Below are 21,253 nucleotides of genomic sequence, written 5' to 3'. Positions count from 1 at the left end.
ATTTAACAGGCCTATTTCCATCAGAGTATAATAATAATAATTTGTTACATTTATATAGTGCTTTTCTGGGTACTCAAAGCGCTTTACATGGAAGGGGGAATCTCCTCAACCACCACCGATGTGCAGCATCCACCTGGATGATGCGACGGCAGCCATATTGCGCCAGAAAGCCCAACACACACCAGCTTACTGGTGGAGAGGAGACAGTGATGAAGCCAATCAGTATATAGGGATGATTAGGAGACCATGACGGACAGAGGCCAAGGGGCAAATTTGGCCAGGATGTCGGGGTTAAACCCGTACTCTTTCGAAGGACATCCTGGGATTTTTAATGACCACAGAGAGTCAGGACCCCAGTTTAACGTCTCGGTTTAACGTGCTCTTTGACAGTATAGTATCCCCGTCACTACACTGGGGTGTTAGGACCCACACAGGCCACAGGGTGAGCGCCCCCTGCTGGCCTCACTAACACCTCTTCCAGCAGCAACCTGGTTTTCTCCGGAGGTCTCCCATCCAGGTACTAACCAGGTTCAGCCCTGCTTAGCTTCAGTGGGCAACCAGTCTTGGACTACAGGGCTATTGGCATATATCACAACCATATAACTGAATGACATCACTGCCCCAATAAACCACAGCAGAATTCACATCTCATAACTAATAAGTCCTTCCTCCATCTCAAACTTCAATTTCAATGATGGGATCTAATCGCTTATGACGTCTCCCTGTGGAGATAAAGAGGTAGAGAGCTGTGGAAGATCCAGAGTCAGGCATCTGCTGCTGGATTTGACTCGAGCGCTATTTGAGAAAGATTAGCCTGAAGAATCAACACATAATCCTCAATGCCTGAGGGAACACGTCTCAAACGCAAACAAAATTATGCTTACTCAGGCAAATAAGTCTGAGTGAGTTCTCTTTAATTAATTCTTTTCTGAATCTCACAAGTCACCTCAGAGAGGCCGTAACCCAGAATAATCCTAAGAATTGAACTGAGCATGTAGTGTAATACAGAGGTTAACGGACACGTCCTAACGGGATGAGATGGGATTTGCAAAGAATAAACCGATTCTGACACTTGAAGTGAATTAAAAAAAACATCAACCATTTTCAACATTTATAATAGCAAGAAATGATTCTTGAGCAAGTGACGTGACACTGAAGACTGGAGAAATTATGGAGAATGACTGGAGAAGACTGGAGAAATTATGGAGAATGACTGGAGAAGACTGGAAATTATTCGAAATTGGAATCGAAATTATGCTGAAAATTCAGCTTTGCCATCACAGGAATAAATGTACATTTTAAATATATTCATCTAGGAAACATTACTGTTTTTACTGTATTTTTTATTAAATAAATAAGACAATAAGAGAGATCTTTCAAGAAAAAAAATCTTACAGACTCCAAACATTTTGAACAGTACTGTGTATAAACAGTATTACAGTGAGCGAGTTCATTCAAAAACCATTTCAACTGATTCAAAGAGAAAGTAATCCGTTTTAGACCAGTGAGTTCATCTGTGACTCATTTGTGAGTGCTTTAATTCATTTCAAAGAACTGACTCAGAAGAGTCATTCAACTGTACGACCGCAACCCAGATAAAACAATTCCTTTGCTGTACAGGAAATAATGTCAGAGTAGTTTAGTATGGTGTTCTATACCAATACTATATTAACCTAATTACACAGTTCCTCCTGACAAGTTCTAACCACCGACACAATGACAATGGTTATCACAGTAAAACCACAAAGAAAAGTACTCTGAACACTAAAAAGACTCATTTTACAACACATCATGACTCATTATATAACACAGTCAACGTAATCTGCTAGGATTGCAGTTTTGGCAGACACTTAGTCCAGAAACTGAGCAGTTCAAAGGTCACACCTCCCTACTGTCAACATACTTAATAAACTGCATTAATCATGCGAACTGAATGGATGTGGAACAACGAGGTCTACTGAACCCTAGTGAAATGACAGTGTAATTGTTCTAGCAGTGTGAAATGGACAGAATAGCCGGCTCTTTTCAGCAGAAGAGCGATGTCTTACTGGAGTAATGGGGAGGGCGAAGCTGGCACAGCGTGTGATGTGGCGCCAGGGTGACTCACAGGGAATGAGCAGAGCATTCTGGGACAAACGAGCAGAACGGCGTGCGTAACGTAATAAATCTGAAGTCTGCCTAAGCTATGGCCACTGGCCGTAAATAAGGATTCCCAAGAAGGCTTGAGGTCAGCCAGCCGTGCACGTCTCTCAATCCCGCTGAGAGTGCACTTCCATGAGTCTCATGACATCCCACCACCAGTTAACCAAAAGAATCCGTTTTTATAAAACGTTTTCTCCTTGTCGTACCACATGGTTGGAACTTGATAGCAACCAGTTTAAAATAGATCAAGCAGGGGAACTAATTCCAACTTGATTTGAGAAGAAAGGGAACAATGTTAAAACAAACTTCAAATTTAATGCCAAACATCCCTCTAAGACAAATACACAGCAAACCTCAGACACAAAGCCTTGGAAAAATTACCCTCACATTTGGACAAATATTATAGGATGACTGTGGTTAAGCCTACAGAACCTCTTTGTAATGCTGTTAATCCTAGAAAATACACATTTGCAGTCAAAGTAGCTTTTCTTTTGAGAAACTGGCCCATTGCATTGCCTTCGGGCACTGTAATCCTGTGGCACTTCCCTCAAGAAACCAGTGGTGCTCTTTCAGTCAAGCTAATTGAGACAAATCAGCAGTCCCAGCTTGAGTGTTTCATCAACTGAGCGCTAAATTCTCTATTTCCAATAAAAGGCGAATTGCTCGTTCCCCACAGTACCTTAAAACCTTGCGAGTTAAAGCAAGAGAACCAGCTAACAGCGAATGGAAGATTAAATGCCATGGGACTCTGGAGGACAAAAACTTTCTGTTATTCTCTTTGGTCAAAATAAATCTGCCGGTGCTTGCCGTCATAATATGTCTGTGCAGTTTCTAGCGGGTTTTTTTAGTACGACCAGGTGAGAGGATAAAGCTCTGGGTATGTAGTAGGGAAACCTTGTTTTTTTTTTTTTTTTTTCATAATTGTCCTACTACCTATAATCAGTTCAACAGGGAACTGCCCAGCCAAATTACGAAGACAAGCAGCAGCTTTATTTTACCAAATAGCATTACACAATTGTAAGCATAATTATGCCTGATTCAGTGTTGCTACTGTTAAAGGAATAGTTCACCCAAAAATGAATATTCTGTCATCATTTACTCACCCTCAAGTTGTTCCAAACCTGCATGAAATTCCTTCCTCTGCTGAACAATAAGGGTAACTAAACAGTTGGTGGGCCCCATTGACTTCCATAGTATGGAAACAAAATACTACGGAAGTGAATGGGGTACATCAACTGTTTGGCTTCTAACATTCTTCAAAATATCATCTTTTGTTCAGCAGAAGAAAGAATTAATGAACTATCCCTTTAACTAAAACTAAAACCAACTAAAACTTCATTAATTGAAATAGAACTGTCATAAATAAATAATAAAAAATATACACACACACACACACACACACACACACACACACACACACACACACACACACACACACACACACACACACACACACACACACACACACACACACACACACACACACACACACACACACACACACACACACACACACACACACACACACACACACACACAAATATACATATACACACACACATGTATACATATACACACACATATATACATACACACACACATATATACATATACGGTTCAAAAGTTTGGGGTCAGTAAGATTTTTTTTTTTTTTTGGAAAGAAGTTAAAGAAATGAATACTTTTATTCATCAAGGACACATTAAATTGAACAAAAATGACAGTAAAGACATTTATAATGTTACAAAAGATTCTATTTCAAATAAATGTTGTTCTTTTGAACTTTCTATTCATCAAAGAATCCTGAGAAATAAAATGTATGACGGTTTCCACAGAAATCTGAACTGTTTTCAACACTGATAATAATCATAAATGTTTCTTGATCATCAAATCATCATATTAGAATGACTTCTGAAAGATCATGTGACACTGAAGACTGGAGTAATGATGCTGAAAATTCTGCTTTGATCACAGGAATAAATTACACTTTACTATATATTATAATAATAATAATAATAATTCATTACATTTATATAGCGCTTTTCTTGGCACTCAAAGCGCTTTACATAGAAGGGGCAATCTCCTCAACCACCACCAATGTGCAGCATCCACCTGGATGATGCGACGGCAGCCATATTGCGCCAGAACGCCCACCACACACCAGCTTACTGGTGGAGAGGAGACAGAGACGAAGCCAATCAGTATATGGGGATGATTAGGAGGCCATGATGGACAGAGGCCACTGGGCAAATTTGGCCAGGATGCCGGGGTTACACCCCTACTCTTTCGAAAGACATCCTGGGATTTTTTAATGACCACAGAGAGTCAGGACCTCGGTTTAACGTCTCATCCGAAGGACGGTGCTCTTTGACAGTATAGTGTCCCCGTCACTATACTGGGGCATTAGGACCCACACAGACCACAGGGTGAGCACCCCCTGCTGGCCTCACTAACACCTCTTCCAGCAGCAACCTGGTTTTCTCAGGAGGTCTCCCATCCAGGTACTAACCAGGCTCAGCCCTGCTTAGCTTCAGTGGGCAACCAGTCTTGGGCTACAGGGTGACATGGCTGCTGACATTATATATATTCACATAGAAAACAGCTGATTTACACTGGAATAATGTTTCACAATTTTTACTGTATTTTTAATCAAATAAACACAGCTTTGGTGAGCAGAAGAGACTCTTTTAAAAACATTAGAAATCTTAGCGACCCCAAACTTGTGAACGGCAGTGTATATATATATTATAATAATATAATAATAATAATAATAATAATTACTTATAATAATAATAACTTATAATAATAATAATAATAATAATAAAGAATTAAAAGAATTAAAAAGAAATATAAATTGATTTAAATATAAAATAATTAATAATCAATAATAATAATTAATATTAATACAAATGACAAAAGCACAAAAAATTACTAAAACTAAAAATCTAAAAATTAAAAGCTAATTCAAAACAGTAATAAACACTACAATCCTATGTAGTAGTACTAAAATAATTCTATAAAAATAAAATACACATTCAAATACATTTGACATCATGCACATTCAGGCACATTCAAAACAAGCTGAGAACAGTGTTACTAAATGAATTCATTGCTGTTTTATCAGTAAATCAAACTTCAACTTCACATGTCCTCTTGGCAACAGCAAAAACAAAACAGCTATTTGTTTTTTTAATAGATTTAAATAAAAACAGATGCAACAAAAATGTTCCTTTCTCATTATAATGAGCAATTCTATCCACATTGCACAAATCTCTTATTTGTGTCAGTGCCCTGTTGATTATTATAATAGTAAGTCATAGTTTGACGTTGCTCGACTGCCGCATAACGTGTTCTACACTGCAAGCAAGTGCTGCAATATCAAGCAAATTCAATATTATTCCAAATGACCACTGATTACTTTTTGGTTTGCTTCTAAAATTGCTTTTTGAGCATCAGGTGCACTCATTTTGGCAGCGCGAACAGAAAGCACGCATCTGTGGATCAGACCGCTTAAAAACTCACTCATTAGGAGCAGATGTTATTACTGACAAACTTATAGACCAATTTGAGTGCTTTTGTTTCGCCACTGAAATCACACGCACAACTGACATGTCTGTGATCCATTGCACAACAGCTGCAAAAATCTGAGGATGTAGTGAGAATCAATTCAAGTGGTGAAAGAAAAACTGCCTTTAAAGTTGTAAAGTTGTTGAATTAGAACTGACTGAAGATAAGGAGGGCAAGTCTGCCTGCTTTACAACTTCATTTAATGAACTTTGCTCGCATTGGAAGGTCAGCTTCATTGCCATGTTCACTCAAGGATGCCCTGAAAATCGATCATCCTAAAATGAATTCAAGATGTTAATGATTTGCCACAATCTTTAAAGAGCTGACATTGTAGTCCACTTCCATTAATGGCTCATCTCAAGAAGAAATACGTCTTTTTCATCAGAATGAGTCATGCCAAGTACTCCCGACCACATTCAAAAAAGACAAACAGAACTCTATCATGCTGCAGGTTCAGTTTGTGTCAAGCTTTATGGTGCATTGTACGTCTAAGCACACTGCAAATGTCAAGTCCATTTATGTTCACCATGTGTTAAAACACAAATCTGTTCTTTCAATAGAACAAACAAAATCACTAACATTATATGAGGCAGATAAATATTTGTATATAGCGCTTTAGTAAAATGATGACATCAGAATACAAATATTTATGATTCTGAAGCTGAAAATACATAATTACTTTAAACGAATATGCTTGCACTCTGTCACTGACTAGATATATTTAAAATAATGTAAAAGCCACTTTTTACTGGTAACATAAGACATTTTGCCATTATCAGGAACCACAAATATTCCCTCATTGCATTATTATACATTATATAACATTATATATAGTAGTTTAATGTAGTACTGATACTCACACAGTAATTTTCATTTTGGGTGACCTATACTCAATACAGATTGTCACCATCCACGATACATATTGTTGCATTTTGCGTTTTTGCATTGCGATATATTGTTATACCCCTAGTTATTATTATTAATAATAAATGCATATCATGATTTTGTATTTATTTGAATTAATTGTGAAGCCAAAAGCTCTTGTAACTTTTTAAAAGCTGTTCCTTTTGTTTAACCATATAGATGTTGATGTGGCATCATACTCACGGTCGGAGCTGTATTCCATCTGTGTTGCTACTGCCGGCGGCTGATGCTCTTCCTCTGCTTTGGCCGCTATCGCCACAGCACCATTATTCTCCTGTTTGGCTTTTCGAACGAGTGCTGCCAACGGGTGATCTGGATCAATGACCTGCAGAGGCTATGACACATGAAAACATGGTCAATGGGCTGTGCGCTACTTTCCTCAATATGTATATATTTCTCACCCCGAAAACGTGTGTAAAGCTGTTTAAACAAACCAGAAAAGATTTATTTGCGTGTAACCATACAATTGAGTTAAGTCAACAAATCTGGTTATAAACCTAGCCAGTATTTTGTGTTTCCCCTTGGAAGCAATTCACTGGAGCACATTGTTTTGTAGTTATTTCAGGTGGCTCTGTGGCAGATCCTTTCAAAATTCTTGCAGAGTTTGACTGCATTTCATTATTTTCCCTGTCCACGTGACGCGAGACACCGCTCCAATTGTGTATTAAGGTAGCCAGTCTAATAATGTAAGAAAAAGATGTCTAACATACTGGGACGTCCATATTAACCAAAAATTTCAAGTCTGCACTCGTCTCTCCTCTGTACTTCCTGCCACTGGATGTCACTCCATGCTTTATAGACTTTTGAACGCTGTCATCAGTTCTGCTTGTTGCAGTCCTGCATGAACGGATCCTTTCCCAACCCTGCGAGACCACTTCTTTTTAGACAAAGTGCTGAACACGCACTTTACTGGAATCCCGTCTGTCCTCTAAGGAGGTGACCTTTTAAGTACTGTTCAACTGATGCAGACAGCTTTTTCTTCCAGTGCATTTTCTGTCTAGTCTCTACACATGTCTGCACCGAATTATGACAAAGCATCTTAAAAATCCAGTTTGCTTGCCTGTTGCTCACTGAATAACAAACATATATTTTAAGAAACAACAGGAGGGTGAGTAAACAATGACAGAATTTTCATTTTTGCCTGAACCATTCCTTCAACACAAGCTTTTTCAGCTGAATCTGCAGTACTACTTTTCACCACTAGAGGTGCTATCTTACAAGTGTGAGCTCTTGAATACTGATCACACAAGCAGAAATGATTCCTCAAAGGCTCATATTTCAAGCTTCCAATAAATGAGCTCTCTGGGTAAAAGGTTCTAACCTGTGAGTACGAAATTGCCTCCATTTTTTATATTTCCAAACATACAGACAAAAAAAAAATATATAAGAGAAAGGAGAAAAATTATAATAATACATATAAGATAAAGCTATAAGGCAAAGCTACTGAAGGCAAAAAGTTTGTTGATCTTATGTTTTTATGCCTTACAAAAACTAAACATCTAGTTTGCTGTGATGGATTGAACATTCCTAGAGCAACCTCTGATGATTTAAATACGTCAAGGAAGTTTAGCTGGCTAACATAAATGAGGTCTTGTGGAAATTGTGAGAATGATTTGTGATAGTCTTGGACGCATAATTTTAAATGAGGTGAAAATCATAAACAAACCACCATTTTCCATCATTTTTCCAGCAAGTCTGTTTCTGAATTTATAGCTGTCCTGGAATTTCATTACAGCTGTAAAATGTATTACTAATTAAAAACATAATAAACCTAACAAATGTAGATGCTATAACTTTTAATGTGAATTACATTATATAACATTATGACAACTTCTATATAACTATAATTTCATTACATAAATTTAAATAAATGTAATTACATTGCATAAATGTGATTATAGTAAGCAATATTTAGCAATGTGTGCAATTTATTATTTTCAAATGCCCAGCAAACTTAATAATGCTGCTTTTGTGATTAACGATGTACTAAAACAGAAAAGTTTTTCCTTAACATTTTTCGCATACAGACGACAGTGTTGTCAAAACGATCCCCGTTCGTGCGGAATCCGCAAAAACGACTAAACACGCTGTAGTATGCTGCCAGGCCAGTAGTTGACAATGCCACTTTGTAAAGAAACACTATTATAGACTAAACATGTAATATGCATGCGCATGGTGTCACCGTTTTCACAAAATCACAATTTTTTTTGTTAACACAGAGACAATAACAGTACCGCTTTCAAAATCTTGCACTTTAAATCCAATATTCAAAATGCCGCTGTCGTGTAAATGAATGGCCAAAACGCATACGTTTTCAGTTTTTAGTTGAATAAGGTGTCGTGTCATTTTTGGTTGAAAACGGCCCCTAAGAATGCATGACTAGTGACCTGAGCTGCTATTAAGTTATCAATCCACCATAACATGTGAGTGGCATTAATCCCATATTCTGGAAGAACCAGAACACACAGGTTGACTAAGCCACAGAAAAACATGACACACCGAGGGATCTCAAGCATAAGACCTGAGATGAATGTTCAACAGTCACTCTTCCTTTAGCAGCAGAAAACTTAGTTTTTTCATTTCTGACAAGTCTGGCAGTATTTGACTGTAATAACCATAAGTGAGCTCCTTTAAATAAATTAGACAAGTATTGAAAAAGTTAAAGTTCATGATTGAAAAGCCAACTTATACCATCAAGTAAAGAGCTGAAGACTTCTATTAGGAAACCAAATCAGACAACATCAGTTTATTTTACAAGCTTTTATCTCCAATGACTCTCTGTGCCACTCTCTAAAAATGACAGAGCATCTCAGATTAAACATACAGAATATTAGATGAAGAACTCAAAGCTATAACCATCTGATGAGATATCCTTATTTGAACAAATATATAAAAAGGGAACACTTTGATGTCAGATGCTTTCATATCAGGCCCAGTTCTGCCAAAAAATACAACAACTTAAGAGCAATCTGACACTAATTTTGACATGTATGGCTTTCAACACTTATCAATTAAATTAGAAAATAATGGTAACCACCTATTTAACTGGGTTAACTGAGTGCAAATAAATGTGTTTAAGCACAGTGTGCATAGCAAAGGGCTAAATTGCATGGCATTGCTGTTTTAGTTATGAACATGCATTTTACAATATTTGATGCAAGGTACATAATCAGTTTGAAAATGTCAAAAGCATGTATTAATATTTCTAAGCAGCACTGGGTATGTTTGAAGTCATACCTTGATTATTTCCTCCAGACGAGAACACTTCTTTGATGCAAACAAACTCGGGTGCAGGTAGTTTCCATCCCCATCATCATCATCAGAATCATCTGACTTTGATTCTGTTTTAAAAAGGACCAATTGTTTGGGTTATTAAACTGACTTCAGAAATTTCACATTTGTTCAGATCTGTTTGTTATTTTAAAAACAATTGACTCTTGTTAATTTTTCTTATATTTACAAAATGAGAGAAATGCACCCAGACAAATGAAATTCATTAATTTAAGTCAATATCAAACTGAATTCGCAACCCATTTCATTTGTATAATGGTTCAAAAGTTTGGGGTCGGTTAGGTTTTTTGGTTTGTTTATAATGATACGCACCAATGAATTGTGGGGGGGGGAAAGGACAATGTGTATAAATATAAGGGGTCAGAATTTCTGGTTGACTTCAACAAATGCTTAAAATAAACTGTAACACATGAAAAACTTACCCTGTTGCTGGTCATGCTTGCCCTCTGAGGCCGGTGTGTATCTCCCCTCCTTCATAGCTCGTAAAATGTGTTTGTAGTAAGGGTTCAGGTAGTGGTCGAACCGCAGGAAATCAAACTGGGAGTTCCCAGACTGCTTTGCCTTCAGCACAATTTCAAATTGGGCCCCTTGCTTGCATACGAAGTTGGCGGTGCGCTCAATAATAGCATGCGTCTTGGTGGTCGCAGGCTGAAATAAATGGCAAAGAAATGGGGTGAACAAGACTGAAATTCTGAAAAAGCTTATAAGAGAATATATGCCATTATAAAAAAATATATAAAGATTAATTAGAAAATTTGTATAGGGAAAAACTAGTAAAGAACATTTCTCATTAATGACTTCAGGCGCAAGATTTTCTATATACTGCAGTTCAACAAACAAACAATTGATGTGTGAGTGTGGGCCGGCGCTTCCATGAATCTAACCAGGGACGTCATTAATTCATTTCCAGCTACTCACACAGATTTAAAATAGTCACAAATCTTTCAAGCTGCAGACAAAATCATATTCATGTGCTGAACTGATTAATGGCAATGCCATATTTTAAATGACAAATGGTTCCAATAGTGTCAGAGTTGTGAAAATGACACACATCCTTCATTAGAGGGAAGTATGAATATTGCATGAGAACTTTTCAAAGGGCTGTATTTTGGCTCCAATGTCCAGGTAAACAGAGAATCTATTGCTTTCAAAGCCCCAGAGACCAAGAGAGTCAAATAATGACTTGCTAATTTGAAGATAAACAACCCAACGTTTGTCTTCAAAAACGGATTCTTTTGTTGCTTCAAGCTATGTGCTGTACAATAAGCAAGGTAATCAGAGCAGCTGAAGATTAATAATTCACAAGGCTCCGTCAAAGAACCACGCAGACTTGAAACTAATTGGGGTTTTCAAGCCTAAGAAACTGAAGGCTTCCACTTATATTTCAACCTTGAGATGAATATCACTCCCACCAACAAAGAAAGAGCAGGTTAGGGTTGTTGTTATCACAACAAGTGGCTCACTGGATGGATAAGTATTTATGTTGCTATGTTTCCAGTAGGCCTTGCTGGGAAAGTGCTGGCAAATCCTTGGTTGAAGAGGATAAAGGAGGGGCATTAGAGCTTTTATAGAAGAATAATTTGGTTGGATCAACTTTCTTTCAGCTATAAGGACAGTAAAAAAATAAGTGATTACATGTGGCTTTGAAACGAGGGATCCTGCAGTAATAAAAGCCCATATTGATGTTAGCATCCCACCATGCGCACAGGTTATACAAAGGAAGATCTTTATAGCTCGAATCAAATCACAATCTTCTAAATAGAAAAGAACAGAATAAAGTCTTTATTTGCTAGATAGTCATAAATGGCCTCTTTCCGAGTGCAAAGCTACACATTTTCGGTTTAAGTTAACAGACATCCAACAACAGAAAACCAAATCAAGTACATATTTAATCAAAGTAAGTAATGTAGGTAATGGTGATTATAAGTAGGAATGCACAAAATATTGATTATCGGCAAATATTAGACTTTTATTTTACTTAATTTATCTGCATCGTCATTATAATTATATAAATTATTAAATAAATCATTTTAGTATTTAATAGCCTATATTTTACTGGATATTTCCCCAATTTTAATGTAAAAAATTAATAATTTACCAACTATACGTAATATTGATCAAATCTATACATGAATATCCATTTCATGCTGTACGTTATAACACTGTGATGCCTAAATTCACTTGTTGTAGCATTTAAAATCACTTAAAAGTTCATTTTTAAAAACACTTTTAACAATAATGCTATATGCTAAATCTTTAGCAAATCTCCAAATGAATATCCATTTTCATGCTGTACAGTATAATATTGTGACGCTAAAATTCACTTATAACATTTAACAAAAAATTATTTTAGTTTTTGGTGTTGTATTGTTGAAGTTTAATTTATTTAGACATAATAGTACAGAAAAGCCATAGGCCATTTATCTATTAAAGGCCATAACAAGAAAATAATTATTTTGGTCTCAGAATTGCTGAATCCCCAAGTAAACTTTGCAAAATAGGTATGGTTCATAATTTATTTACCAGCTCTACATCTGGAGGGATGAGGAGACCAGGGGGCGCCACAAACGGCTCCTCACTCTCTTCCTCTGCCTGCTCTTGATCTGAGAGAAGGGCAAAGGTGAGGAAAAAACAGAATGAACCCACAAAATTAGATCGACAAGGCAGAAGAAGCACAAAATAATCAGAGGTGCAAGAGGGGGAGGAAAAAACACATGCAACTATGAATCTTCTTTAAGTAAGAACTGGAGGCTCTTTAAGTTTCATTTTGAGTTACTCCAACTTTCTGAGAGACCACAAACCCCGTCATCTCCGTTTACCGCTGCTGCCTCCGTGCACTCTTCAACCCTCGGCCTCCATGAATTGGCCAGGACAGGTAAAGACCAAATTAAAATTTTATGCTGAATTCAGTGTGAAAGGAAATGGAGGCTCGAGATGGAAATACATTGCTGGTGCAATAATGTGCAAGAGCCAAAGATATTGTGGGAGATAAATTTAGTTGTTACAAGTGGCACATTAACAAATCAAACAGCCTTTCTAAACCTTTCCAACAAATAGTCAGTTGTCATGTGGACTTAACTTTTTTACGTAGGTGATTACAAAAGACAACCTAGCAATTGAAGCATCTCACATAGTCTCACAAAGCTATATCTTTGAGTAAACGGCATAAGGTCTGGTCAACAGTGCAGATTATTTTGGCCAAGAGCCACCCGCACAATGAGAACATCAGAACGACATGTAAATGACTGGATACAATTTCTTTTGTTTTTATGTTTAGATTATACCATAATTATTATAGACTGCCATTAAAACAGGGCATTTCTTTAAACAGAAAACACTGGAGAATTAGTGTTTTATTAGCAAAAAAAAAAAAAAAAATGCTGCTCTGCTCATGGATATCAAGTTATCTTGCTTCTAAATTCCTTAAACAAAAATTCTAATATATTTCTAATATAAGACGCCATTAAACTGGCAAATCAACTAAATTATTTAACCTTCACAAGGGCTTGTTCTATAAACACGCACCTAGATGCTCAAAACTTTAAGTTAAGAACTCCTCTAGTAATATTCCACTACAATTACAAATACATTTATTTTAAAAAAATTCACTTTAGAATTTCTTGCAACTAGGCACTGGTACCTTGTAAACATGACTTTATTTCCAAGTGAACTGATAAAAAAAAAAAAATCCTGTGGGCCCTTATTTTTGGAAGTTGTGTAAAGCCAGCCGATCAGATTACAGCTTGCGACATTGAAAAATTACTTTCCAATTTTGAGGGCAATATCAAGACGGTAAAGGACTGTGGGCCGCGATGTCTGAGGCTGACAATCGCAAACAATCTTACTCTGATGAGGGGAGGGGGGAGGATGCTGTCTGGCTTCCAGTTCAGCTCCTACAAAAATGATGAATTCTTCATTGTCACAGTGAGAAAAAGAAATCAATGACACTAGTTGAGTGTGTGTGTGGATAAGGACTGTGTCTTGTTATCTACAGAGTACTGTTGCAAGCAGGTATGAATGAGGATTACGAAAGCATCAAGGGTGATTGCGGTTTGTTTTAGAATCTTATTTGTCACCAAATTTCCGCTCGAGACGAGCTTTGAGGACTCAAACTAATTCTAGGCTTCAGTGTTTATAAAGCAGTAATGCTAAAACTCTTTAGTGCTGAACCGCTGGACCTTGCTGGTCATTAACAGTCTCTGCATATCCACTGCTTGTCACACTCATTTTCTTTAAAAAAAGCTTTGAGCTTTTCAGTGCCTTGAGGCTCAAAAACCATACTTATTTGACCTAAAGGAAATGGCCTCATTTCATCCCGGAGCATTTTGAAGTTTGTAGGCTAAAGTATGTCTGAGAAGAACAGAAACTTGTCACAGAAACTGAATCTCCTTAGGCAGTTCAGCTGCTCCTCGAGCAGCAGTTCAAAGTAAGTATGTGGTTTTTGAAGTTGTGTGGTTTCTAGACTTGTACGGATCCCACCTGCTTCTCTGTTGGCCTCCTCTTCCTCAGTGGGCTGGGAGGGGTCGTAGTAGTCCGCACTGTAACGGAAGGCCACTGCGCTGTAGGTGCCTTCATCGGCCAATGCTTCGCTCAGCCTTTTATACTCCTCCTCTGCAAACAGAACAAAAGATTCTCATGAACAAAACTCAACTTAACTTCTGAATGAATTGCAATGTTCACCACAATCTTACGGCTGATTCGCATTGCCTCAAAGTTTGAACATTCTAATGTTGGGACTAAAACACTGATCCAACAATTCATTATTTGCCTTAATTTAGATAGAAAATAGTTTAGTAAAGCTGAATTTTCAGGAGCCATTACTTCAGTGTCACATCGTTTTTCAGAAATCATTCTAATATGCAACTTTGTTGCTCAAGAAACATTTCTTATCAATGTTGAAAACCGTTGTGCTACTTGATATTTTTGTGAAAACCATGATAATTTCTTTTCAGGATTTTTTGATGAATAGAAAGTTCAAAAGAACAGCATTTATTTGAAACAGAAATCTTTTGTAACATTATAAAATGTCTTTACTGCGACTTGTCAATTAGCAATAAACTTTCACTCACTTGCATTGTAATGAGTTCTTTCATTTTGCTGAACCATTTTATTAAATGTATAATGTTATCGTTTATAATATTTATACATATTAAAAAAATGTCATCACTATAATATTTAGGGGCCGTTTACATTACACTTTTTTAAAACTAAAAACGGAATAATTTTACACGACAACGGCGTTTTGGGGGCCTGAAAACGCAAACTTTTGAAAACTGGTTTCAAAGTGCAAGTTTTTAAAACAATACTGTTATTGTCTTTTGTAAACTTAAAAAATGCAAATTTGTGAAAACGAAGTCGTCACGTGCATGCGTATTACATGTTTTTAGGGTCGGATCTTGTTGACATCATGTAACGTTTTGGTTTTGCTTCATGTCTTCACACAAAGAAACTGATTTAATTAGTGAGACATCTAAAACATTCTGGTTTCACATTCCCCAGGCCTGGAGTTGAGAAAACCTGATCCATAGCCAACTTTTTACTGCAAATGCAGCACAGAAACTGTATTGATTCTCATGCATAGCTGAAAGAACACAGTCTACAAAGAAACATATATTCATACCAAGCTGCACATCCAAACAGCCACAGTTTCTTCTCACCTTTAACGATTTCACTACAGAATCACAACTACCAAAACTGCAATTGAGCAAAAGGACAGTCCAATATTAAACTATCAAAATGCTTTATTACAGTTTATAGGATGTTAATGTAGACGGATTGATAAAAGTTTAATGAGGTTGGGTCTCCCCCGAAGGGCAAACACCATCAGCAAAGGACATCATAATTCACTCCCACTTACTGCACACCTCTGTTTAAAGATGGTTAAACTGCGAATTGAGCTAAGGAACATCATTTGTGACTTTTGAACCTTGTGATGCATATACCAAGTTATTATAATGTGCTATAATACTAGCTCCACTTGACTCATCAGCATAGCCCGAAGACTAACTAGTTACCAAACAACATTCTGAAAATGTTTATAAACATTCCAACAGAAGTGATAAAAAAAAAAAAAAAAAAGATCGTTTCAGCTTTAAAAAGTGACTTGGAAAAGAGCTTATACATACACATACATAAAGTTTTATGATATTTTTGGATGAATTTCAGTACATCCAAAGTAATATATAGCTTATTGTTTTCACATAACACATATTTGATGCGTCTTGTGTTAATCATACCGGTACTGAAAAATATCAGTATATTATATTTCAAATGGTACAATCATCATCATGACTTTGCTCATTTTGGTACTTGATACGCTGCTGTTCCGAAGTCCATCGCTTTATGACAGTCTTGTCCAAACTGATGAGAAACCGGCTGCTCATCACATAAAAACATTTGTATATTTGTTTAGAGCGAGCTCATGGAGTTCTGCAAGTTTGTGAATCATTTCATTATATTAAAAAAAAACATCACAATGTAAATAAGAGATTCACTGTGCAGTGTTGTCAGCTTCATCGATTAAAACGGGTTTAAGAGCACTGAGATTCAGTGATTGTACTGGGAGCTCTCTTTGCTTGCTTTTTGTATACAATATGCATGCATCATGCTGCTAACTGCCCATTGCAAAGTTTCTGAAATGACAGCCTTATTTAAATGCGGGATTGAATCCGAAACTGTGATGATTGACAGTGGTAACTATGGCAACAATCTGTTACTGTATGTCAATATAGATCTGTGCATCAAGTCTTTGAGTGTAGCTAAATGCAAACTAGGTCTGCCACTTGTTCTATATGTAATGTGCTACTTTTTGTAGGAAGACTGCACATTTTGTACAATTCAATAATAGTACTTCAATAATAACAAGTACTATTTTAATTGTATCACTTCAGTTTTACTAGTATGGAGCAATGAGAAGTGGTATTACGTTGTTCTTATATTTATGCTTGAAAACAAGCTTCACATTTGTTACTGCAGAGTGTTGTAAGACTGGAGAAACTGGAAGAACTGGAAGAGAGGGCAACTCTCTGAGAAAACGAAGGAAATTAACATTTGAACTCGCTCTTGTGCACCATTCGAGACGCAAGTCTCACCTCAGAATCATCCTAATCTACATCTCTTTCCCTCTTCCCCCATTCCTTCTCTCTCATGCTGAGATCACCAAAATTTACCCAATAATCTATATGGTTTAATGTGAATAATTATCATACAGTACACATTACACATGTTTGGTATCATTTGAAATGTATCAGTGCGACTGGTAATTGGTAATAACTCTGAAATTGTTTCCCCAAGTAGATTAAACGGATTCGTATGTTCCCACAAGTTTTGCGTCAGATTAGTGACGACTAATATTTGGCACCGATTCAAGTGTACTTGGTTTGCAAAGACAAGAAGTGAATTTCCATTTAGAAGAGCAAATGCTGCTTGACCAATCTAAATTTGTGTGTGTCTTACCTCTGTTTTAATTTAATGTTACTTTAGATAAGTGTACGTGGGAAACCACAGCATGGCCAATCCAAAGCTATTATAAGAGAAGTAATGTTGGTCGACTTATATCTGTAATAGTGGCCATACCTCTGCCTGAAGTAAATAAGTTAAATTCAAGTGTATGCAATTCCATGGGGGCTATACCAAAGTATCTTTGATTGTGTAAACGTGAATGTGACCGATCTCAGGTATATAGCCAATTACCTCTGTTTAGTGACCGAAAACTGACGAGTTTGTGATCGTGAGACCCGTGTTAAACAGAAGACGTGAGGACCTCTGAGCGTCATAGTTTCCTAATCTGAAACGGGTAAAATATACTTAAAGAGATAAAAAGAATAATCAAACATTTGCTCACTTTTAATGATGCTCAGATATCATTAAAACCTTTTTCATTTATGGAGTCAGATGAAATAACGAGGAAATACATATGAGAAAATGCATTTCATTTAATCTTGTTGTGTTGCATAAAAGGAAAGACAGTAACGCGCAAAAACCTTCACCCGTATTATTGGAGAGTCTGCCCTTTGGACCGATAAACAGGCTTACAGTGTCATACAGTGTTCTTAATAAGATTATTTTCAATTCAGTTCTTTTTTGAGGCTGGTTATTTGTTCCCTATGGTATCGATTTAGTATCGGTAACAAGGTATTAGATTTTGACATCGTACCGGAACCCAAATTGTGGCATCGAGCTAGGTGTTACATTAATTAACTTCATTGAATTAACAGTTTAATTGCTGGGTGTCAATCTTGACAATCAATCAAAGTGACAAACTTGATTTTGAACAACATTCTTGAACATAAACATTCCAGAACAAGCTTTAACAAACACATAAAAACAAAACCAGGAGCCAGTCTGGTGACCTAGTATAACCCAACAAGAACACTTTCACATTCTGCAACACAACTTATTTTATTTATTCTAAAATACAAACCATGTCAGTTTAACGCTCTTCACACAAACAATCCTAACCAAGTACCTTTCACTATTCTTGAAACGTAATACAATCAAAAAGATATTAGAGGAATGCATAAAGTCTGACTGTACAAGTCAAAAACCATGAAAAGCATGATTTACTGGTTGAGTGCTGGTTGTCCACTTAGACGAAACAAGCTAGATTTATTATTTCCAACTGAAAAGGTTATAATTTTGTTTGTTTGTTTTTTAAGTGCTGCTATAAAAAGGTCTCTTCATGCTTTTCTACTTTTATATATGCATCCCAATGGAAAAAAAACCCTCACAGGGTGAAGAAAAACATAAAAGATGCGTTTAATTGGGTTTAAGTGAGGTCCAAAAGTCTGAAACCGCTAGTGAAAATGCTATTCAGTATTTTTACAAAAAATATTTTTGAAGAAAACTGAAAATGATTGTTAAAATCTTTTTGAAAAATGCATTAAGAAAACTATAATTGTTTCAAATAAACCACAGTAAACAATGCCCAAACGCATCCTAAACCAGTTGCCACTGACTTAGAAATACAAAAAAGCATTAAGCTGTGTAGAAATAAATAAACACTGCACTCAAGCTGACATGAACTTCACAGGTTTGAATTATACATAAAAATTGACTGAGCTCATAGATCGCTGTGCGTTTACCTTGTCTGGCCTCCTCTTCCAGTAGATCGGTGTGCATCGCCAGGTACCTCTCCTCATCACACAGAGCCTCTATCCTGGCCTCCTCCTCAGACAGCTGGTAGTCGTGATTCCACGAGCCTGCGTCATATTCCGAAAGATCATGTAAATGACCACGGCCATCGTACCTGCAATACGAATCATGTGGTTAAAGGTGAGAGGAATTTAACATTGGATTACATACAACAAATACTCACCACACTGGAGAACCCTAAAAGTAAAGCCTTTTGTTTGTATATTCACATATATGGTTTTCTTTCAAAATTCTACTTTGCTTACAAGGTTTGCATGAGGAGATGCCTGGGCAGCAAAAGGCAGATGGCCTATATGATGCACTCCATAGGGCATACGGCTCAACAGGTGAGTGCACTTGCATGATAAACTTATTAAATCCATCTAATTCTTCACTAAAACCATAAAAAGACGCAACAGGCGAATAGATAAAAATAAAACGCAAACAACAACTCTCTTCTTACCTTACATGGTTCAACAAACCATTCCAACTTGTACCCTTGTCAGACAACTGAGACTTATTGAGACAACTGCCATCATCATTCCTACATTTACTGCAAAAGAAGTACATCCACACAAGCCCGAGCACATAAATACCTATCCGTAAGAACCCATATGGAGGAAATTTTCCTGCGCTCGCTCCTGTATTCCACTTCTCAGTTCCAGTTTCTTCGGCAAAAGAGAGAAGTGGGCGATGAGGTGGCAATCGGGGCCTGGAGGGACCCCTTAGCCTTAATTGCTGAGGAAATAAGTTCTGCATTACGTGATAGAGAGACACACACATACACATTGGAAACAAGAAACAGATCCATGCAGATTAAGGTGGCTCAATGCAACCCGCTGCGTTTCAACACACTCCTGGCTCATTACCAATTTTCTCGTTTTTAAAAAAAAACGTCTGCAGCTGAACTGGAAAAAGTGTTGAGGAAGAGAGAAAACAGATAAAGAACACAATATTTGACTGACTACTTGTTAAAAGTACTTCCTGCAAAAGAACAACGTTAGACTTATTTGGATCTATGCACAAAGACAGAATTCATATAATGGGATTCCATTCATAGATCACATCATATGTGAGAACCACCTTAATGCACGGACTTATTTACAGTAGCAGGCTTATCTTACGTGAATTTGCTGTGATTTTCATTTAATCGTATAAATGCAACAAATGTGACCACAGCAAATTCACTAAGTGTTAAGAAGCAGAGGCTTCACATGACCAGTACAAAAGGTTATGTAATTCAATTATTCTAACCACCAAATAATTAAATAGATAGTCATTTAGACTTAACTAGTCAATGTGACTTTTATAATTTTAAATTATATAATTGAGGGCGCCAGGTGAGTAAGGACTCTGCCTCGGATTTTAAATTTCCCCTAACCCTACAGAGAAAAAACAACATCTTAAACCAGCCTGAGCTGGTTAGCTGGTCTCTCAGATGGTTTTAAAGGCGTCTGGACACTTTTTTAGCTGGCAGGCTGGGAGACAAGCTGAGAACCAGCTTGGCCAGAAGACCAGCTAATGACCATCTTGGCCATGCTGGAAGACCAACTTAAACCAGTTAAGACCAGCAAACCATCTTAGGCTGGTTTAAAGTTCTTGTTGAATCCATTTGACAGTTCTGTCATTGCATTGAGCTTACAAAAAATAATCACAATCCAAGCAAGTTATCTTAGATCTGTCATTGTCAAGTTCCTTTTATTCACGTTTGGCCATGTAAACATCACACAATGCCATCAGCTCCTCCTGTGCTGCAAAACAACAATACATCCGAGGTCCCTTTGGAAGACATTAAGTTGGTTAAGTAATGATTCCCATTAGGTTTGTTTAACCGACCTATCGATCATGATGTTCTTGTCCCCCATCCATGGGATAAGGTGTTTGCCCTGCTCGTGGTAGCTGGCCCTCTCATCGTCCCGGAACAGCTTACAGGCGTAGCCGAACACCAGCAGCTCCGCATACTTGCTACTGTCGCTCTGCTCCTTAGCCGCTTTATTGTGATCCTTCTTGCTCCCCCCGCGCCGGTACATTCCAGATAATATCCGCTAGACACGCAAAATAAGCGATAGACTTTTAGAAATGTATAACCATTTCTTTAAAGGTGAGAGAAGTGGGATAATATATATCAGCTAGCAATTGCTCCAACACATATCAACACACTGCTGAAACAAATATGGCGTGTTGAAGACTTTGCGTTTC

The 21,253-nt window shown here is 37.1% G+C and overlaps 1 protein-coding gene across 2 annotated transcripts in view; it reads right to left on the bottom strand.

Moving 5' to 3' along the window:
• Positions 1-21,253, bottom strand: part of sfswap (splicing factor SWAP) — an 88,764-nt gene extending 67,511 nt beyond the window's left edge. The window contains exons 1-7 of one of the 2 annotated variants that reach the window (XM_084386740.1): positions 20,891-21,253; positions 19,006-19,169; positions 14,402-14,533; positions 12,446-12,525; positions 10,345-10,570; positions 9,869-9,972; positions 6,815-6,965 (exon numbers count right to left, since the gene is read on the bottom strand). In XM_084386740.1, the coding sequence (XP_084242866.1) occupies positions 6,815-6,965; positions 9,869-9,972; positions 10,345-10,570; positions 12,446-12,525; positions 14,402-14,533; positions 19,006-19,169; positions 20,891-21,084 (1,051 nt within the window). In that variant the 5' untranslated portion in view covers positions 21,085-21,253. Of the gene's footprint in view, positions 1-6,814; positions 6,966-9,868; positions 9,973-10,344; positions 10,571-12,445; positions 12,526-14,401; positions 14,534-19,005; positions 19,170-19,650; positions 19,791-20,890 lie in introns of those variants that run through there. The other variant, XM_084386741.1, reaches the window with a different exon arrangement.

This window comes from Rutilus rutilus, assembly GCF_951802725.1.
Source record: "Rutilus rutilus genome assembly, chromosome: 18".
Taxonomy (NCBI): Eukaryota; Metazoa; Chordata; class Actinopteri; order Cypriniformes; family Leuciscidae; genus Rutilus; species Rutilus rutilus.
Note: the sequence above shows the minus strand (reverse complement) of the source record. Positions and strands in the feature narration are given on the sequence as shown.